This window comes from Cladophialophora carrionii, assembly GCF_000365165.1.
Source record: "Cladophialophora carrionii CBS 160.54 unplaced genomic scaffold supercont1.3, whole genome shotgun sequence".
Taxonomy (NCBI): domain Eukaryota; kingdom Fungi; phylum Ascomycota; class Eurotiomycetes; order Chaetothyriales; family Herpotrichiellaceae; genus Cladophialophora; species Cladophialophora carrionii.
In genome coordinates, this window is record NW_008481828.1 from 103249 (window position 1) to 124489 (window position 21241).

The 21241-nt window shown below is 52.8% G+C and overlaps 8 protein-coding genes across 8 annotated transcripts; 3 read left to right on the plus strand and 5 right to left on the minus strand.

Annotated features, from left to right (window-relative positions):
- Positions 1–819: 819 nt before the first annotated feature.
- On the minus strand, positions 820–1779 carry G647_03417 (uncharacterized protein; the record flags this gene model as incomplete). The annotated part of the gene is made up of 1 exon (XM_008727762.1): positions 820–1779. The coding sequence occupies one exon, from the start codon at positions 1777–1779 to the stop codon at positions 820–822; it is 960 nt and encodes a 319-aa protein (XP_008725984.1).
- A 1231-nt stretch (positions 1780–3010) lies between these two features.
- On the minus strand, positions 3011–5074 carry G647_03418 (uncharacterized protein; the record flags this gene model as incomplete). The annotated part of the gene is made up of 2 exons (XM_008727763.1): positions 3011–4902; positions 4954–5074. 2 exons carry the CDS (start codon positions 5072–5074, stop codon positions 3011–3013), a joined length of 2013 nt encoding a protein of 670 aa, XP_008725985.1.
- A 707-nt stretch (positions 5075–5781) lies between these two features.
- Positions 5782–6146, minus strand: G647_03419 (uncharacterized protein; the record flags this gene model as incomplete). Its single annotated transcript, XM_008727764.1, has 2 exons — positions 5782–5918; positions 5978–6146. 2 exons carry the CDS (start codon positions 6144–6146, stop codon positions 5782–5784), a joined length of 306 nt encoding a protein of 101 aa, XP_008725986.1.
- A 929-nt stretch (positions 6147–7075) lies between these two features.
- G647_03420 (uncharacterized protein) lies at positions 7076–9118 on the plus strand (the record flags this gene model as incomplete). The annotated part of the gene is made up of 2 exons (XM_008727765.1): positions 7076–7240; positions 7289–9118. The coding sequence occupies 2 exons, from the start codon at positions 7076–7078 to the stop codon at positions 9116–9118; spliced, it is 1995 nt and encodes a 664-aa protein (XP_008725987.1).
- A 470-nt stretch (positions 9119–9588) lies between these two features.
- Positions 9589–10743, plus strand: G647_03421 (uncharacterized protein; the record flags this gene model as incomplete). The annotated part of the gene is made up of 5 exons (XM_008727766.1): positions 9589–9676; positions 9734–9813; positions 9866–10001; positions 10064–10415; positions 10470–10743. 5 exons carry the CDS (start codon positions 9589–9591, stop codon positions 10741–10743), a joined length of 930 nt encoding a protein of 309 aa, XP_008725988.1.
- Positions 10744–12324: 1581 nt separating this feature from the next.
- Positions 12325–13519, minus strand: G647_03422 (uncharacterized protein; the record flags this gene model as incomplete). The annotated part of the gene is made up of 6 exons (XM_008727767.1): positions 12325–12436; positions 12521–12576; positions 12648–12748; positions 12823–13013; positions 13100–13324; positions 13392–13519. 6 exons carry the CDS (start codon positions 13517–13519, stop codon positions 12325–12327), a joined length of 813 nt encoding a protein of 270 aa, XP_008725989.1.
- A 1123-nt stretch (positions 13520–14642) lies between these two features.
- G647_03423 (uncharacterized protein) lies at positions 14643–17718 on the minus strand (the record flags this gene model as incomplete). Its single annotated transcript, XM_008727768.1, has 4 exons — positions 14643–15269; positions 15336–16214; positions 16264–17641; positions 17708–17718. The coding sequence occupies 4 exons, from the start codon at positions 17716–17718 to the stop codon at positions 14643–14645; spliced, it is 2895 nt and encodes a 964-aa protein (XP_008725990.1).
- Positions 17719–19252: 1534 nt separating this feature from the next.
- On the plus strand, positions 19253–19348 carry G647_03424 (uncharacterized protein; the record flags this gene model as incomplete). Its single annotated transcript, XM_008727769.1, has 1 exon — positions 19253–19348. The coding sequence occupies one exon, from the start codon at positions 19253–19255 to the stop codon at positions 19346–19348; it is 96 nt and encodes a 31-aa protein (XP_008725991.1).
- Between the last annotated feature and the right edge of the window lie 1893 nt (positions 19349–21241).

Genomic DNA, 21241 nt, shown 5'->3' on the forward strand with positions numbered 1-21241 from the left:
GACTGTATCTCGTCGGAGATGCTGGTTACGATTATGATATCCACTGGCGTAGAGAGATGCCTCTGTTCATGGATATTGCGCGTTTGATGTCTTGCTTTGATTCGAGGTCCATAAGAACTTGTCAGACGATATGTATCACATCGCGTGTTGCGCCCAGTGGACCATCGTGCAGAGAGCCCGTTGGACAGTAAAAGATAGACATCATTTCACTCTAGACGAGCCACTCCAGTGGTACATACCTTCCGCGGCCCGTAGCTTGCGGAGCTTATGAGGCAGAGCAAGAAGCATAGACGCAAGACAATTATGCAGAGAAGGGGATATTTCGAACGGGTGTGGTAATCCTGCCTCGGGGATCGGGCCCATATACTCGACCGTAGCGGATTGTGGCTTTGGTTACGGTCGAGCAAGCGAGTCGATCCAGACAGTCGACTCTGCGAATATCTAATTACTTACACACCGCTCAGACTCGTCGTTGGCAGCAAATCACCATGCCGACGGATACGGAGCGGGGGACATATTTCGTAGGATTGTCAAAGAAGTATCGAGATTTAGATATCGACCCTCTTGGGACGATGGAATCAAAGAGCTCCGCGAGACAGAACACTTCTGCACATTGATGGCGGGAGAAACACCATCAGACATTTCTTCTAGTCTTTCTGAAATGCTAATCTTGGTTTGTCACAAATGAGGACAACCATGGGCGATGTCGATCTGGGACGCATGGCGTTGGATTTTCCAGTAAAGGCAGCGAGTTGGCTGATGCTCCAGCAACCCACGTACGTGCGTTCCCCCCAGGCATGCCTGGATGCAGCGTGCGTCTCACAGAGTTCCCGGGAAAAACCTGTTCCGATTCTGCTCCCTCCAGCCCCCATCATGCGCAACAATGACTTCCACCTCGACCGGCTCGCCTCCGTCCCCCTGGATGACTGGGCAGGGCTTCTTCAACAGTGGGCCGATCTTGGACAATGTCTGGCGCGCTTGTTCCGTGTCCACGTGGACGGATCTCAGTCCACCGTGGCCATCGTCGTACAGGGCAATGCCCTTTTCTCCGGTCAAGATCCTCGGGTCATGGCAGCAGTCACCGCCCAAGTATGCCCACTTGGTATGGCTCAGACGCGCGAGCAAGTTGACGTGGCCGAACAGATGGCCTGGGCTGTCCACGATGTATACACTGCCGTCGCCGAAGAAGTCCACCGTGTTGGAGAACCCGGCAAATGGTTTCCAGGTGTGGTCTGTTTGAGATTTCGCCGCCGTGCTGCTGTCTCCCGAGGTGGGCGGCAACTCCTTCGTCCGGTCCTTGGGTAGGAGGTCTGGATTGAAAATCTCCTTGGGATAGTGCGGCGGCGCGCCGTTTGCGAGGAGATGCAGCGTCCCGGACCCAACCACAAACTGTGACCGGGAAAAGTCGTCTGGCGTACCCTCATGGTCCCAATGCACATGGGAGAGTATCACAATGTCGATGTCCTTTGCAGGATCCAATCCCCCCGTCCGCAGACTGTCGGCACAATCGGGATGGAGGATGGTCGGCTGGCGATTCGCGATGTGGGCTTGTTGGGCCGGGGGATACTTGGAGAGATCACGCTTCAGCCCAAGGTCGAACACTAGTTTCGTGACTTTGCCATCCTTGGAGGGATGCTGTATCAGGAATGATAACGAAGGTACGGTCGCTCGCTTCTCTGGGTCCGCATCCGTTATGAACAAACTTTCAGGCAAGGTGAGCTGTCCTGCCTCCAGAGCGGACACGGTCACGTAGACTTCATCGTTACCCAAGGAACCCATTGTTGGAGGGAGCGAGAAGTACTGGAAGTCGGTCTTCGACAGGCTGTCAGTTTTGACTAGCTTTTCGCACACCCGGTGACGATGATCTGAGACTATGTAGACGAGAAGTTGTGTGTCGACTTCCCCACCAGAGAGCCGACATGCTCTTGGGGAACCGGTGCGCCGGTCCGATGGGCGGAGCACTCACGAGCACTCCAACTATGGAAGATTTGCGAAGTCGTGCTCTGTGGCCTACCTCCAATATGACGGACGCCCTCCCAGTAATCATGAGCACCGAGTTCGCCAAACCCAATATGGGCATATCGCAATATCACCTTGAGCCACAAGTCCCCGTCACCATCAACGCTCCAGACCTTCATGGTTTCCAGGTTCCAGTCATCAGCAGACGTCGCCGAGCCAGCCTTTGCCAGATTTCTGCTTCGTAAGGACACACGCACAGACGTTCCACTGAATGCTATGAGGGATGGAGGCTATCCCAGGTGTATTTCCGTGACGGTTTCTTGCCTATGAACTGATCCGTAGAGCCCTCTGGTTGCGCGTTGATATGCTTCCGGTGGTGGCAGCACAACTGTTCGTCGTGCCAAACCAAGTCCCTAGCGATGAAGGGTAAACTGGCCGGCTTGGGTTGAGTGTACTCTATGGTGTGACAGACGACTTTCCGTATGGGTGCAGTGCCTTGTGTCAAAACGGAAGCGAGAGTGAAGAGACGACTCACTAAGCCTGGGCCGGCAATGGTATAATTCGGACTTGCAATGTCAAGAAATGCAATGAGTTCATACACATAGCCTTCCAGCATACAACGAGCGAGATATCAAATCGACCGTGAGACTGCGCTAAAGCTTGCATGGTCTCGCATGGAAAACGAGGGTCAGTACCAAGCCAAGAAAAGTCATGTAAGATCTGGTTATGGAGTGGCAGGATGTCCAAGAGAAATACAAGGGCAAGACCAGAGTCATAGGAGGGAGCGGCCTGTCGCTGACACCGGCTTCTACCGCATCTCACCGTCGAACGTTGCCAGCAGGTGCATGGACGAGCAAGGCAGACACCGTGATAGTAGCCAACGGATCGGTCACATTTGACGTGGATGGCAGTCATCCGTCATGTCAGATACTCGTGGCTCAAGTTGTGCAATGGTTCAATTCGTCCGTCACAACGGTCTATACAGATAGGCGGCGTCTCGTGCAGCGCCTCGCACTGAGTGATTGCCTTGGCTCTGCCGTGCCCTCCGCTCTCATGAAGCTCTGCCAGCGATTGCAGCATCAACTCTTCGCCTCTGTCGCCCCAAAAACCCCCGGGCTTCAACAAAGTTACCCCGACTTCGTGCTGACGCAGCAGAGCTCATGCTCGCCAGACGCAGATTCTGGTCGTACCATGCTGATGCCATAAGCTTGAGCTCGCGGTGCAAGATAGTGTTCTGGTTCGTGAGTCGTTCGATTTCGGACTCTTCATCTAGAGGCTGCACAGGGGCACCCGGGACAGATTTCGGTGGTGGAGGAGGCGGGACATCTTCCAATCTCTGCTGTGGGGCCTTTTCATCATCTTGTATCTTGTTCTGCATACTTTTGATCATCTGGTCTTGCTTCTGGACGTGCTCGAGTAGGAGCTGGTTCTTGGTTCGTTGGCGCTCGATAGCGATGATCATCTTCTTCTGAGCTCGAAGAGACGCTTCTCTTTCTGTGGCCGTGCCAGCATGGGCTTGGGCACGCAATGCAGACATGATAGCCTTGAGCTCGTCTTCTGATATGGTATCCGCATCGTTGAGACCAGCGATTGGTGACTCCACATCGTGGAGGGAACCAAGATCGCTATCTTTGGTCGTGATGGGAACAGCGTCGCCGTTGAGCAAGACCGCAGCAAGCCGGGATTCCGATTCAGCCAATTCTGCTTCTTCCTTCTCGAAATCTTTGTCAACTGGCTCAGAAAGCTTTTCCTCTCTAGGAGCAGGAGTCACTCCGTCTTCGTAGTCTCTTAACCTCGACTGGAGCTCTTCCACGGCCTGATTCTGTCGGGATAGTTGTTCGGCGGAATCGTGGTAGCGTGCCTCCAAGGTATGATAGTCGAACTCTAACCTCTTCTTCATCTCATTCAGCTCGTACCTCTCTTGCTCGATGCTGGGCAAAAGTCGCCGATACTCGTCGATTTCTCTCTGTAGATCACTCGAGCTGGCCCGGGCAAAATCAGACTGCTTCAATTGATTCTGCAGCTCGGTCACTTTCGCCCTCAGATTGTTGTTTTCCTTGTCCAGGTCCTGGCTGGCTTCCAGCTTCTGCCTGTACTTCTCTGCCGTATTTGCTTTCCGCGCCAAACGATCTCGCTCGATTTTCATCTCGTCGTAGTCATCTTGCAGCTTCTGCGCCTTCTCAGCCTTGATCTTGAGGACCTCGTTGTTCTTACGCAGCTCTTCTATCTCCGACTCGGCCTCGAGCACGCGATTCTCCAAGGTTGCTATCAATGTGTCGTGTTTCGAGTCCAGCGGCCTCGTCGATATGTCTGACTTGCCGGCAAGAACGGCGGCGAGACGGTCGTTGGATTCCCGCAACTCGTCCTGACCAAGGTCGAAGCGTTCTTGTAATTTCTCGTACCGAGAATGTGCTTCATCAAGTAGTCTTTGCAACTCCCGCTTTTCATGAGCTATCCGTTGGTTGTCCGCAATAACTTTCCCAAGCCGCTCCTCCGACTCAAGAACTGTCTCCATTTCGGTTGAGCGTCGAGGTGATGTTGGCAGTTCAACATCTAGGTCGTCGACCTGGCTGCTCTCAGCTTCAGGGTCGTCGGTAACGCCCACACCTTCACCCGCCTCCTGCACCGTCTGCATCAAAACCTCCTGGGTAGATTCGGCCAGCTCTTGCATTTGCTTCAAGTATTCAATGCGGTCGGCGCAATTGATGGCAGCCACGACAAGGAGCTTGAGGAGGGCAGCGGTGTCGCTGAGGGAGGAGGACTGAGCGATAGCCTTGAGGTCGGGTCGACCTCCAGGGAGTGGCAGTCGCTGGCTGCACTCTTCGACGAGAAAGATGGAGAGGGCATCGTAGATGTGCTTGAGGTTGGTCCATTTGTTGATCCATTGATCCGTGTCCGGGTTCTCTGGAAGCCTCCCAGGAAAGCTGAAGCGGTCAATCTGTTCTGGTCGCCATCAGTAACCGCACGGCGGCCAAGGGAGATATTCGAGCGCACGTAGAGCCTTCCATATTAGATCACCATTGGTGAAGTCGTCTACGGTATAGACAGCCTCTGCGACAGCGAGACTGTTGAACCAATCGAGAAGTCCGGCAGCAACGGCTTCTTCGGTCGCCATGGGAGGGGAATATGTTTAACTTGATGGTATTTCATTATTGCACGGGAGTCGTGGAGTATTCGGCCTCAAAGCGCAATGCATGGCCCCATGGTTTCAGTTTCAAGGAGAGTGAGAACGCGACTCGGGCGTGGATCCTTCACGGCGCGGGATGTGTCGTGGTCGTCCGCGCTAAGATGACGTCGGCGCTCCTCCGGTCGATTCTTCAAGTCAACAGGAGGAGTGTGCATATTGAAATAATCATGCCAACTGGCCCAGTGTCTAGGTATTTCTCTCTATTGGTCATGCTCCTCACGAACTGTGGTTGAGTCAACGGTTCTGATAGTGAGTTTGGCCTTGCAGGTCGAGCGGGAGTCTCATCATGGACTGTTACAACCGCTCGAGAAGACTACACGGAGCAGGCTGGCCGGAGATCGTTCGGGCCATGAGAGCAGGGTAACGACAGCGAGAACGGAGATGCTTTGAACTCAGTGGCTCGCGGACAATGATACCATGACGCTCACTCCTTCGACGAAAGGAGCCATCTACGCCTCTGAATAGATAGCATCTGTACCCCAACAGGTGTCTTCCGCCGGTAACCAGCACCCAAACTCCAGCAATGCCGTCGCAACAGTAAGCGTACTTCGTCTCCCGTGATTTCATGCAGTCTTGTAGCAACAAATCCCCTTTGTTCGATCATTCAGGAACTCTGTGGCAAACAAGTATCCTCTTTATTGAGGGGAGGCCGTGGAACCATCAATTTTGACCACGTAGTCATCCTCAATATATGGCGCGTATGCTTCAGCCATTGCACTGATCTTGTTCAGCGTTACTTCCGAGACTTTAGCGGCAAAACCTTTGATCAGCGCTGTAAACACGTTAGCCTGCGATACATCCCTTTAAGCGCCGAATGAATTTGAACCGTACCATACTCGTGGGTGATGATGCCGCCATCCTTCTCGATCTCCGCAATGGCCATGTCGATGATAGAGGCGGGCGTGTCATCAGGAAATGACACCACGACGGGCTTCTGTGCTGGAGGAAGTGCCAACGCCGCAGCGAACAAGGTGAGCAAGAAGACAGCCGGTAGACGCATTCTAGTGCACGGGCAATGTGGTTGGCAGATTTGGTAGTGCTGAAGGCTCCGTGGATCCTGCGATGGACTCTTTGATATGGGAAGAGATCTCGTGAAGTGTCGAGTAAAATACTGGCTATGCTCGTTACTCTTGAGGTGGAAGAGAATGGGCGTTGGGTGGGCATGATTAGGATGACGGAATAGCATCATTGCGCTTGGACTAAAGTTTCCGCAGGCGGCCAGTCGGCTTTGGCTGCCTCTTTCTGTCCTTATTCTTTCCGCATCTTCCAACAAGTTGCTTTCACAATCAGCTCAGACTGTCATCAGCGCATTTCTTCTGCCACTTGCGAAGCTTTCTACCTTTCCCGGCTCTCTGCTTCTTGAGACTGAGCATTCGCCTAAGTCACTCTCCAGTAATTCTCCATATCGTCCAATTGTCAAACCCAAATATTGGGTCATCGCCGCAGTCATACCATCAGAGACCTGAATCTCGCTGGAGGGCGAAGACGTCGAGATTGTTCCTTCCACCATCTTGCAGCTACCTCTCCTTCACGAGCGGTTCAATACCTTTGCTGTCACCTACGGCAGCCTGTCATGCTCTGAGAGGCTGGAGGCACCAGAGAGGTCGTCACGTCTTGGGCGGTGAGCGTGACAAGTTGAGCTGGAACAGAAGGGAACCTGAGATTCACATACCTGGGGCGCCGCTTTGCATGTGTTTAGATAGGCAAAAGATACCACGACACTTTTCTTCTTGTTGTCTACCCTCGCACAGACGCAAACGTGTCTGGTCTCGACGTTGGGTCACTGCTTGGCCTCCACGCAGTCATCCCTCAGGCGCTTGCTCGTTTTGACTCTGCCAAAGCTCGAGTCCTGAGTCCCCGTCCAGGCTTCTGCCGCGCCTGACCCATTTCTATTTTCTATTTGCGATCCTTCAGTCTCGTTCTCCCGTCATGTCCGGTCTGCCGTCAGATGAGGTCGCCGAAGACTACAAGGGTTCTTTGGAAGACCTTGTATCGAACGACAGATATCAGATTTCGAACTTGACCCTGATCGCAAAAGAGAACATCGAGCATGCCGAAGCAATCTCCAGAGTCCTACAGAATCACATCAACAGAGTAAGTCACCCGCTAGAGATTCTTACGGCAATCGTTGACCGCTGATAGGCACCTCCAGCACGCAAGTTACCCGCTCTGTATGTTTTGGACTCGATTGCCAAAAATGTCGGGTCGCCTTACACGGTCTACTTTGGCCGGAATCTTCATCAGATCTTTATGCTCGCGTACTCGCAGGTCGACGCTGCTGTTCGCCGGAAGCTCGAGGAGATGCTGAAAACCTGGCGAGAACCAGTACCTGGGTCACTCTCTACCACTCCTGTCTTTCCCATTGCAAGCACACAGACTATTGTCGACAGCCTCAACAAATTTCGGAGTGCAACGCCCGGCGGCAACCGATATCAGTCGACTCCTATCCAGGGGCAGACTGCCAGAGTCGCTTCTGTTCAGCCATACCGTCACACACCAACACCGCCCCAGTCGTTACCTCAGCTTCCGCCGAGTCTCGCTGCACAGGTTCGGAGCCCTCAGCCACAGATAGCCGTGCCTGCGACTCCCTATACACAAACACCGCCGGTGTCGTACGGTCTGCCCTATCCGCCACAGTCAGCCCCTGCTCCATATTTTCAGCCGCCTCCATTTGTGCAGACTCCCCAGTATCCGCCTCCTACTCCTCAGCCTGGGCTCCTTGCTGGAAGTAGTGTCAACCTGCAGAAACTAAATGCGGATATTGACGACCTCACTACTGATGCCAAAATCGAATGCGCAACGCACCCGTTGGATACTGGAGCTCAACGGAAGCTGGCCAGTCTTCAGACCTTGAAGGAGATCTTGGACAGCGGCAACGCCTCCGAAAGTGACTTGGTGGATATACGGAACACAGTGTCGCAAAAGATGGCAGAGAAGAGGGCTATCAACCACCAATCTCCACTGCCAGTGATGGTGCAGCCAGTTCACAATCCCTATGTCCCTCCCCAACCAGCTGTCCAACCCACTCCTCTACTTGCTCAAGCTCCCGTCCCTACTCCAGCCCCGACAGCCCTGTTCAATAGCACCAATCTAGCCGAGCTCCTCCGTGCAACTGCGGACCAGCAGCAAGCAACATTTCCTTCGAACTACCCTCCACCAGCTCAGTCTGGTGTAGCCACCCCACAGTACAACGTGCCGGCACCTCCACCTGTAAGCGAAAATCCGCTTATTGCGCAGCTCCGAGCATCCGGGCTCCTGTCTGCGGCACCTACTCCACCACAGGGAGTGACACCGCCTGTTCCAGCTATTCCCAACTTTGCCCTCGATGCGAACGTCGAAGTAAGACTGACTTCGGCCTCGATCCGAATCTCGCGGCCGGCAAAAATAGTTGCATTTTTGAATGCCCGACCGAACCAATGTAGCACTTGTGGCAGGAGATTCATGTCCGATGAAGCTGGCAGAGAAAAGAAGGCGCGACACCTGGACTGGCACTTCAAGACTAAGGCTAGGATGCTGGAGGCGGAGAAGCGAGGCCAGAATCGGAGTTGGTACGTCGACGAACGAGAATGGATTGCGACCAAAGAGTACGAAGATGAGGCTGGGCCAGCCGATGGGAATGGAAATCCCGCTGCGGCAGTCGCGAAGAAGAAGCCACAGGATTTCGTGCGAGCTCCAGCCGACCCGGTTCTACGGTCATTACCATGTCCTATTGATCAAGAGCCATTCAAAAGCGAATGGAGCGAGGAGGTGCAGGACTTCATATGGAAAGACGCGGTACAAGTTGGAAACCGGATCTACCATTTGTCTTGCTATACAGAAGTGACCAAAGGCAGAGACAAAGATGGAGTTAGTACTCCAGTCGCAGGAATTGGCCGCACCGCGACACCTGATTCCGTGTTGGGTAAAAGAAAGGCGGAAGAGGACCCAGGTAGCATCAAGTCGCGGATCAAACTTGAGTCTGCCCAAGCGTAGTATGCTCGGCCGGTGAAGCACTCAGCGATGGCGTTGGTGGGCCCGTGATTGTCATTTTGACAAGACGATATTTGAGGGACATGAGATTTAGATACAGGGCACATTGAGATAGTATGGCTCACTAAGCGAGGCTGGGCAAGGCTGCGATCGGAGATGAGGCCCAGCAGTTCTCCGCATGCGCCCAAAGCTCGTCCCCTTTGGCGTTTCTCCACCAGAAAAAAGTTGAAGAACAAACACTGCTCGCTTCCTTCTATCCCGCACGTTTTGCGCCGACTCTGTAGCATAATTTTCACCTCATCTCGTTTCTTGAGTAGCATATCTTGTCCGATTTCTTCGAATCCTGGCAGCTACTCGAGTCGCAGCACCATAGAAAAGAACCCATCGCAACCTTCTTCACTAAAACTTCACTTTCGTTATCAACCTCGCGGGACCGTTCTGCGCGATCCTTCCGCGTGAACGTTGAATAAACCATGTCGCCTCCCGCCATGGCGCCAGCCTTGGGAATGGCTGGAAAGGAATACAAGCGAGAATCGGGGACAGCTCGTTTACTGGGATCAGGTGCGTCCGTTGCTTGTGACGCAGACAGCGACCGTCGGACCTGACAGCACAATACAGGCTCTGCTGGTGTCGCCGAGCTGATGGTGTTCCACCCTGTCGACACAATTGCAAAGAGATTGATGAGCAATTCTACCAGAGTACGCATCGAGGCTCTTATCGCGGTCATCGCAAATCACTAACCACAAGCAGGTCGCATCCGTCTCGGCCCTCAATAAAGTCATATTCAAGGACTACGCCTCAGCTGGGGCGGTCACAAAATTCACATCTCTCTTTCCCGGGCTAGGCTATGCAGCCGGCTACAAGATTTTGCAAAGAATATACAAATGTGAGCTATTCAAGCTATGATTGTCGCAACAGCGCTGGTATGGGGTGTTAACAGAGTCGCAGATGGCGGTCAGCCTTTTGTGCGTGATTATCTGACCCAGCACCATTCTCAGGACTTCGACAAGGCCTTTGGCAAAGGAACAGGCAAGGCGATACTCAATGCGACCGCTGGCTCTCTGATCGGCATCGGCGAGATCGTCCTCCTTCCCCTCGACGTCCTCAAGATCAAGCGACAGACCAACCCAGAGGCGTTCCGTTCCCGAGGCTTCTTCCGGATCGTGGCCGACGAAGGCATGGGCCTGTATCGGGGAGCTGGTTGGACCGCTGCACGAAACGCCCCTGGCTCCTTCGCTCTCTTCGGTGGGTCAGCATGGGCGAAGGAGAAGCTGTTCAAGCTGGAAGATTACAATGCAGCGTGAGTACCCGCCGAAATCCGCGCAGCCTGAAACAGAAGTTAACAACAGAGCAGCACCTGGGGTCAGAACTTTGTCGCTTCCGTGGTGGGCGCAAGCGCCAGCTTGATTGTCTCTGCTCCTCTCGATGTCATTAAAACCAGATTGCAAGCGGCTTCCTTCGAGACCAATGAGTCGGGGTTCTCGATCTTGGCTCGCATGGCTAAGAACGAGGGTTTCACTTCCTTCTTTAAAGGGCTTACGCCAAAGATGCTCATGACAGGCCCCAAGCTCGTCTTTTCATTTTGGTTAGCGCAGGTTCTGATTCCTGCTTTCGGGAATGTCGTGTAAGGAGGTCATCTCCCACTGTGCTACAAGAAGATGGAAATCTATTGGTTTTGACAGGGGCATCACTCCGCACCGGACAGCGCCGTCCTCCACTGCGAGTAGAGCGGCCTCGAGTTTGGGGAATATAAAAAGGACGGCGGTTGACCCTCGTTGGGGACCCGGTATTCAGAATTGGCGACGGGTTGTACTGGAACGAGACCGGGGACAGAGCTTTGCGAGGCGTTGGGGAAAAGTCGACTTTTATTTAAAAGCGTGTCGACAGACGAATCTTCACTTCACCCACTTCATCCGTCTCATCCAGCCAGCTGTCCCATCGAACCCGCACCACAGATTGTCTTCAGGACCGCGTTCAGGCAGCAGGCTTCGGCCACCTCATGTCGTAACCGTTTTGCTCCCACCGTGCGTCGGAGGAATCATTGTTTGACAATCAGCAGCAGTTACAGCGTTACCAAAACTTTGGATGTAGGAACTTTATGGTTTTCCCATCCTCTTTGATGATATGTTTCTACGTTGTTGTTGTACTACTATTCCTTCTTCTGCCAGCTAACTTCTAACGGACAGGCGGATAATCTTGTCGCTAGATCTAAATCACAGTTAAGTGCCATGCGCACACCACTGTTCTCGACGGGAAGAACGAGCTGGATATGCGAGGAAGAGCGTGCGCCGGTATGTGTCTCATCTGGCTTCTCTTCATCACTCATTATTGCCGTCCGAGCGTATATGACCAGAGACTGAAGCCGAGAAACGCTACTGAAAATGCCAGAGGGGTAGCGGTCGTCGTGAAGTCCACCACTTGGAGCTTGGTTGCTAAGTACTCGGCCCGTTTAAGTTCTGAGAAAGATCAAAATACGTACACTGAGGCATGAAGACGAAACACCCGAGAGAATCAAAACACGACACACGAACCTCGTACAGTCCCTTGGTGAAATGATCGCGGCCAGATGCAACTCATGTGATTCCACCTCATCGAGACGAATTGCTCATCCATGCCTAGGTAATTGACCGCGACATCTCTGCCAGGTCAACCGATGTTGTCTACAAATTCGAGGCCGATGCCAGCATTAACATCAACGGGTGACCGGTCTCCTTCTTGCCCTGTAGCGGATTGATACGTCATCTCGAGTCCCTTCTGAAGTTGATACGTACGAATCAATCTCGAGTGTCTCAAAGCTCTGACGACGCTCGAGCCCTCGCCGTACAAGGGGGCGAGCGTCAATTCTGTTCACACTTCGTTGCACGTGTCCGGCAGTTCACCCTCGTCACGCCGTTGGACTCTTCAAGAACTGCGCCACGACCGACATATAATGCTCTGGTGTGTCGAGATCTGTTAGGATGTTAATTAGTAGCTGTCACGCGCCCACAGCTTGAGGGACCAATTTGCTCCCAGACAGCCCGGATTAGAGGTCGTCCAACCCATCTGGGATCGTACTCCGGTTGATAACAGGTTCTCAGGCAATGGCCACTTACTACTGCAATGGGCTGCATTGGGAAAGGTATACCACTTCACCTTGGGGATGCCAGAGAAGTAAGGATATACACAGCTATCGGCCACAGCTTCGTCAGTGCACAAAGTCCTCACAAGTACTAAACACGGGATATGGAGACGACTCGCCTGTCTCGTCCTTCGTCCCACTCGCCATTGAGCACGAGGCAGGGTACTTTGATTTTGTGGACTTCATCGACAATTGACCAAGTCCTGTCAACTGTTAGCTGGGAAAGCCCATGGGTGGTAGCACAAAGTTCTCCTTCAGAGACAAGCCAGAATGCAAAGAGTTCTTACTTCAAGCTTCCAACCACGGTGAACTCGCTCGGCCCGTTCATCGTGTAGTAGACAGTCTGCGAGCATGCTCGTCAGTTGACGCCTTGTCATTCACCACAGCTAGGTACTCAGCGGGCAAAAGTCGTACGTCGTCCTCTTCCACGTTCGCCATGGTGTCCAGAAGATCCTGGGGGAACGGGTAGATCCTGCACACGTGGCGCTTGTAGAATTCTTCGACAGCCCATTTATCTGGCCTCCGGCGTCAGCATCGAGGACACGTGTGTACCGTGCGAGCTGTAGCGCGCGAACCGCCGGACACCTACACTCGGGGTCGTCGTACGTCTTGTCCTTCTCATGCTTCTGAAGCGCTTTCTCGATGTCCTCGGGCAGCCGTTTGCGCCACTCGTTGCACGACTCGACCCAAAGTTTCATACTACAAGGCGAGTTGGAGATGATGAGACGCTTGAGGCCCTTGTGGCCTCGAATGGCGAACATTGCGCCTAACATCCCTCCCCTGTCGTCCCCCGCCGGGGGAAATCAGTCTTCAGCACTCCCCAGCGCGCGATGCAGGTCTCGGGGAGCGGCGGGGGAGGCACTCACCAACTCTGACCCAGCAGGTCATAATCGCCGGCAACGCCCAAGTGCTCCAGAAGATTGTCCAGTTCCGCGATGAACAGCTCGGGCACCCAGAAGGCAGTGTCGAGCCTCTTTTCACGAAAGTGCGTCGATTTGCCGCATCCGAGCTGGTCGTAGAGGACCACGGGGATTTTGTATTGCGTGGAGAGGTTCTTTAAGTTCGCCAGGTAGTTATGTCCCATGCCGGGGCTGTCATTGCCCGTTAATCTGCATGGTCCGACGTCGATTGCGAGTGGCCGGCCGGCCAGTCACTCACCCTCCATGAAGAACAAAGAGAGGCCGCCCCGTCGAGGAAGTGCTGAGATCACCCCAGATCTTGTACCACGTAAAGGCCTCGCCCGGGAGACTGGGGTGCGAGAACGGCGCCCTGCCTTCCTCTGACATTGTCATCTCTTGGGATTCTACAAGAGTCGTCGGGATGCTCAGTACTAGCGTGCGGGATATTGCAACGGACGAGAATAAAAAGCACGATCGATGATATCCAAAAGAACCAGACGCCTCCCGGGATAGAACCGTCGAATGTAGTCTTCGGCTATGCAAACATCATCGAACTGAAAAGTAATGCGTTAGAATGGACTGGGCCACCCTCTACGGCTTACCTAGCGCGACCGGATGTTCGATCTGGAAGTCCACGCATGCACAGACATTGGAGCTTGAAGATCAGACCATGGATAAAGGAGCTGGCCATGTCTCCCCGTACTCGTAAGAGCTGAAGCGCACTTGGCGACCTTCCTCATAGGGAAGCCGATCCAAAGCTGACGATGAAATCAAAAAATTCTCCGGCTCGCGCTGTCAGGCAAGTAAGCGGACTGCGTAGCCCGGAAAGGAAGGTCGTTTCCCCTGCTGCCTGGAAACGTGTTAACTTTACGAGCGACTCGAGACCAGGCACTCCAGGTCAGGCAGGAGTTGATGGGGAGTTCCTGCTGGCCGGTCGGGACTGATAACCACGCCCTTCGATGTCTCCTCAGGCTCTTCGGTGAATGTCCGGGGTGGCTTGCTCGAGAAGAAAGAGACTGGCATTGACAGCTAAAGACCTTCGGGTGCAGTTAGGTACGAGTAGCTGCCGAGTGCGCTCTGAGTGAAGCCTCCTCGGACATCGATCGGCCCACGACCATCCTATCGCTGGATTTTCTACCGCCAGTCAACCTGTGGACATCCTGTGAAACCGTGGCTTGCAATGTTTAGCTGAGGCAACCATGAGCAGTCTTAATCGTACAAGGTGTTGGGTATTTTGTATGGGAAAAGCACCAATTCTGTTTTTCGGCATCATTTTTCCTGTTTACTGTGTCATACTCCCTTAGCCTTCCTCTCTCTGGACTCATTTCTCACTCCCCTCCCTGCCCGACAACAAAATTGTCAGCACCAACCCATAAGCTCGAGATTGTTCGAGTGTAATGAACATGTACAAATGAAAGGAAATTCGTGGAATTTGCCGGGTTTCGATACCAGCAAGCCTCGCCGCAATCATTCGCTGATCTCCCGTGACTGCTTCCCATCTGGATCTCCGTCATATCCAGAACATTGTCTCGGCCGTGCGTGCATGCAGTCTCACCATGCTTGAATCTGGACCGCCGGTTCTGCTGCCAGACGAGACGCTCGCATGTGACGAAGGGTCGAAGAATTCGCTCAGGTAAAGCCGGGCTCGATCACAGACCAGGTCCGCGTAGTATGCCGGAGGGCAGATGGACACAGCGGTGGTGGCCCGTCCAAATGTGTACGACATGTTGTGCGTCAGATCTTCAAGAGCATCGGCGGCGCTGCTGAATGGGCTCCCATCGGCTGTACTTTCTTGGTGCTTCTGGAAACCTCTGAATATGTCATCATAGACGACATAATAGTGAGCCGGTCTCGCTGTACCCTTCAGAGCATTGTGTGCCTGCATGAAGAAATCCCAGTGGCGCGCTTCGGTGACGCCGCGATCAACCACAGTCCCACACTGCGGATCCTCGACCTTCCCTTTTTTGGATGGTGCGTAGAAGCGAGTATTATGTCTCTTCCCAACGATGATGATCGCCAAACGCGGAGGACTCATCTTTGCGGCAGGATAGACTTTTGCGCACGCCGACTGGATCCTCGGCAGCTCATCCTCCAGAACTTGTTGGTACTGGCTTTCCGAAACACCATCCCGGTAGATCTAGTCAACTCCGTCAGCCATGCGTCAAATAGCGCCCCAGGAAACCTCGGAGGAAGATGCACTTACGATAATGTTGAGAGGAAGCTTGCCCCCGTTGTGTTGTTGCCACTTCAAAAGTCGCCCTTCCATGAGCTCTGCGAGAGATAGCACCATTTCCTTTCTGCTCTCTTGAATGCTAATCTCTGCCCGCCATTGAGCGAGATGTCCATCAATAGATGCGACAATGCCGACAACGCTAGGAGCAGATTGCGATGAATCAGGCGAGGGATGGGTAACGTCGAGTCCGACGACCATCGTGTTGCCGAGTTCGATGATTCCTAGTTTCTTCTCCTTCTTTTGCATCGCGGTCTGATTGCGACTCCCGAGTTTGTGATTGCAGCCACCAAGCTTGAGGTTCAACTTGAGAGCGACATTGGCAAAATATTGCTGCTTACACTGATCGAACTTTCTGGCAACCACACAAACATTGCTCATCCCTTCCCTGACGTCGCAGAGGAATTTCACGCGACGGAAGACCAGTGGACTTTCGGTGACCAGCACTATAAGCACCAGCTCTGCCTGGGATATGGGGAACTTCTGGAGAACACCGCCGACTTCCGCGTCAATGCTGTCAAGGTTGCGAGGGTTGACTGTGATACGAATACCTTGCTTGGGCCCTGCGCATTTGATACCCATTTCGACAAGCTTGGCGTGGAAATCGTTTAATGCTCGTGATTGTTGAAAAGTTGCCTCAGATTTCCATGGTCCGCTGTCCTCGTTGGTAGCGACTATAAGCCAAGTCCACTTGTTGAGTGGTCGGGATTCGACGAATTGTGCGTTGCGCATGTCCCATTTACTACCTCGTAATAATGCTTCACGGCCATTGCGGTAGTAGATCCTCGGCGGTGTTAGAACGCGCCCTGTCACATGTATCAAAGAGGGATTCGCGCTCAGGCCAAACGCCGCCTAGGAATAATTAGTATACTCTAGGAATGCCTTTAGAGATAGAACTCACGTGAGATTTGTTTAAATTCTGATTTAGCATGAGCATGGCGGCGCCCTCCGTTCTAATAGACTGCTGGTTCTGCTCAGGTGGTCGTACTGCAAATTCGATCATACGTTGCGTCTGCGTCGGAGACAACTGTTTCTTGTACGGTTGGCCTCTGATAACTTGGCATACTTCTGCCGGCAAGTACGTTGGGTTATCTCGGTTGCCGACCTTGACAACAGGGAGCGACGGGTTTAGGTTTATGTTGTAATTTTGGCGGAAGAAATCGTAAAGACTAATGTAGACTCCAGTCGCCAGTGTCTGTGTGGGACGGGGTGTGTTCCCGCAAGTAGATGGTTGTGGTGGGATTATGGAGGTAGTAGGTGTCGTCTCCATATAGATTTCCACCTGTTGAGGTCCAGCGCCGTTTTCACGCACGACTGGAGGGTGTAATAGCTTTCCCCCCTCATGTTGTTCCGCAAGACCAAGAATAGCTCGAATGTTAGGGATCTGCTGGCCAGCTTTGTTCTTGTGGACGATATGCGTAGTATTGACACAGATCCCCTTGAGAAACTTGTGCAGCCCATGATTGTTTTGGGGGTTGGCTTGTAAATATGCTTGCATCAGGCTTGCCAGAGGACCGTGATTGTAGAATGGCGAATGTTTGACTTGCACATTAACGAGCAGCCTTCCAGTCGCTGCTCTGACGCTTAGCATGTGACCCCGCCAAGCAGTGATGCCAGCGGTAAGGTTGTATGTCGCTATTTCTGGGAGGTCCTTCCTGAAGTGAGAGTTTGAACCCACAGAGGCGACTTGCGGTGCCGCCTTTGGGTTGTGTCCCATGATGATGTTCAGCGTGTTGAGGATCGCCTCCTTTGAGCTCAACGGTCCAGCGATAGTTGTCGACGTCAGGTACTCGATCAGATCAGAGATAGTAATCGCTGCTCTCTGCTGGATCCGTAACAGAAATCGTTTAGCATCTTCAGCCGGTGCCGCTCCCTCCTCGGCCCGGAAAGCAACTATATAACCCCGCTGATCAATCTTAAGAGGTTTGTTGCTGATAATTGTCGACTTGAAGTCAGAGACGATTCCAGGACTGTGTTGGGGAAAGTGTTCTGCTAGTAGCAGCTGAATGAAACGGGCCCTTTCTCTATACTGTATGGGTCGATTCGTCTTCAAGTCTTTGCCGAATTCGACGTCATAGTGATACGCAATCACTGTGCCGGTAGAAGCAAGCGCCATGTAGTTGGTCAGGAGTGTAATGGGATTGCCCTTCGTTCCGAAGGCAGGCCGAAGCGGGAGCCTCGTATTGTTGTGCATAGATGTCTTCAGGATGTTCTGTTCAATATCCGTCTCCAGTTTGATGATTGCATGCTGGGAGGCACTTGTGTTGTTCGCGGTTTGTCTGGGATCCCGAACACACGGCCAGTCTCAAAGTTGATGGACTGACTAGCGGAGGATAGATACTTACGGGGTAGCCATGCTGCCTTGCCCGCCTCCGTGATTGAGGGCCAAGCCATCAGCTGTCCGACAGTTGCTGCCGCAGTCGACTCCGCTCACTCTGGGATGAGTGGGAAGAGAGACTTGGCGACCTCGTCCTCCCGACGCCATGGTGGGATGTTGTTGTCGCTTTGGGTCAGCAAGTGTGATGAAGAGAAAGACTAAGCGGGCTGGTGACGAGAATATACCAAGAAGGGTAAATGAGAACGACGACGACGAGGGATTCAAGGGATACTTATAGCCCGAAGGACAGGTGCTCGGCCTTGCCAAGATCCATATTCACTGTAATCATCTCAATGCACATGTCTGCAGTTGTTGTGAAGTGAATTGAGTATAACAAAATGAACCAGGTGAGGCGATGGAGAACAGGAACTGAAATGAGCATGTGGACATTTTGGCCGAGAGCCGCTTTGATTATTTCCAACTGACTTAGCTGCTGTTGTTCATCTCCAAGGGTTTAAAACACATGTCCTTCTCCAACTTCAGCTGCCTCTTGAGAGTCGGTGGATGCTACAGAAGAGTCGAAGCGCCGTACGAAGTAATGTTGTGGTGTGGCCATGAGAAGACAAACTGGAAATCACTAACGCTTGATTTCCAACTGACTCTTCGATTGGCTGCAGTGCAATGGGCTAACATCTCCCCACTTTGCTACATCAACTTGGACACGACCTCTGCGATCACTATGTACTGGGTATTCGTACTCCGTACTCCCACAGACTATCCTTGTCAGCCTCATTGCTCTGTGACCGCTGCCCCTCTATGCTGTGTAACAATGGGAAAACTACGTGAACTTCTTCTTGTCATGATGTATCTGTTTTTTCATCGCTACCCCCATCTTCATTCCATCACCAATCTGTTCTCCTCTTGGCCGCCAGGACCAACTTCACTTGATATCAGTGCTATTGAAACTTGTTTATCTCGTTCATCTCTTTTCTACTAGTCCTGCTTCCATCTCGCCCTCCCCGGCACGCCCAAACATGGATGCCAACGAAAGATCTTGTGTCGATGTCGGTCGTCGTGGAGTCCTGGTGAGTTGCGCCTCTCTGATTTCCGCTCAAATGAAACATGTTCTTTGCTTCGCGGTTGCAATCGCCAGGGGCTCACATCACACGTATATCTAGCTCGCTACCGCCGTAATCATTCTTGTCTTCTCAGCGTAAGCTGTCCTGGTCCCCCCTCATAACTGTTGCACCTGCGTGACATGGCTGACCCCCTTCGGCTTGCAGTATCGCCTGGGCTAGGAGTGTACACTTGTCGCTTCCAATGCCCCTCGCGCTCCCCATCCTGAACGCATTTACCGTCATCCTCGGCCCACTCATCATAGCATTTCTGGCAAGACTCAGCATGAATGCTAGAACAGGGACTGTGTCATTTCTCGCAGCAGGTCTCCGCCATATGATCCCACACCTCCCATTTGCACTTCTCGTGCTCTCTTCGATCTATGCCGTCCCTTCGGATTAGTTGGCTTGTGGCCTTGAGCGCCAATTGAGTCACCTCTTCCGAGCCAAGAACGAGAATGCAGTCCGTGCCATTGAGCAAGGTCTGCGATGCTGTGGGTTCAACTCACTCCATGATCGTGCGTGGCCATTCCCAAGCCATGATGTGGACGTGAGAGCTTGTGAGAGGACGATAGGGTATACGATTCGATGTGTAGAACCGTGGCGGCGGCAGCAACAGGTTATCGCCGGCCTCGTTCTACTGGCAAGTCTTCTCAACTGGCTGCTCCTGGTGAGATCTTGCATATCCATAGATTTTTTTGACCGGGAGATGCACTGACTCTGAGTAGCACTTCGTTGATATGGCACCACGACCGAACCGAGAGCGATTTCGCGGGCCGACAGTCGGTGCGTCCAGGGGTGAAAGAGCCAGATTGCTTCGACAAGCGGAGGAAGAACGGGACCGTGAGGCAAACGTGGACACGCATGCTCCTTATTCGGGTGCCCATTAGCATGTGCCTGCATGTCGGCGGGATCTGAGATTCGCTTGTATCATCAAGCGAGCAAGATGCGCCTTTTACCTTCCAAACATGCGGCCAATGGTTTAGTTATACAGGCCGAGGGATTTCTGAAATAGAGTTACTTCACCGTCAAGTGTACACATTAGAGAAACAATGGGGTCGGCTGGGTTGTAGGGCTTGTAACGCTGCTCTTGGTTGTTCCTGGATCATGACACGAAGCCACGCAACAAAAAGGGTATGCATTCTGGATCCTGACAGTTCTCGGGGTATGCGCAACTTGCGTCCTCATCCATCTTGCCCCTTCAAATCGTTCTTCTAGCGTCTAGCTCTTGCGGCTCTTGTCGTAGGGTGGTTTTGCTGTGGCCGCTTCACGGTTCCATGCTACTTTTCTCGGCAAATGGCTTTAGCACAAGATGTGCCAGAATCCGACCGGACTTCGTGTTTCGTATCCGTGATGAAGGTGAAAGTGCAAGGCAATAGCTCGATAAGGGAACAAAATCCGAGGGTCTGCGAGTAGGCGATGTACAAAACAAGGCTCATGAAATCAAGGATTATCGGTCAGACACTTCCTTTATACCTCTTACTTAGTAGAACTTCGACCCCTCCTCTCTTCAGGCTTTCACGACTGATTTATTCGAACAACAAGACTTGCACCACATCACCCACCGAGAATGTCCGTCATGGCGGGGCCTTGCTTGTAGGGTGCGGTCAAGTATGAATACGCCTGTAACACGAACTGGTTGTGCTATGCTGGTCAAGGCCACTGACAAATCTCCAAGTGAACGTCGTTCTGGAAGTCTCCTGCAACTGTAACATTGCCTCGAGATCTTCTGTCCGACGCACACAACTGATGGGTTGCGGATAGAGATGTGCGGTGCTGGAGTGGTGCTGCTGGCTCTCCTCCGTTGCCGTCGAGCACTCGACCTCCAACATGACCAGTGGTAAGAAAGCAGGAGATTCCAATGGGCTCCAGCTTCTGCTGTCGAATGTGCTGATGGCGTGATGACAGGCGCCTTCGACACCGTGGACGAAAGCAATAGCATAAACAAGCCTTCTTTGTAAGTGGAGATCTGTATCTGTTATGCCACTATTCAGGGGTTTCATCTCGATCGAATGCTGTTCTCCATTCACCGGAACGCAGTTTTGTGGTGATGGCGATCGAGCTTGTTTTGCGATCTGGAATGAATGTCTGATAACTCTGCTACGAGTCTCATCCAGACTTTGGACCGACTGCTTTCGTTGAAACCCGAACGCCTTGGTGCCTAGATATGAATTCTGGACGCTGAGAATAGAGCGAATCATAGCTGGGTCTCTCTCGTCTAGCCCGACCTTGGACAGATGCAACCAGAACTGCTCACCCAAGGTCGAGTCAGCTACAGGAAGCCGAATGAGGGTGACCAGCAGGTTGGCGAGTTGAGATTAAGTTCGCCGACCTTATGCTGGGGGGTGACAAACGTTCGTTCCAGCGAGGTGTTGCCAGCGGTCTGCGATCTGGTAGCTATCGAGAGGTTCGAACACCAGAGGGATATTTCCAGGAGCTTTGAGCAG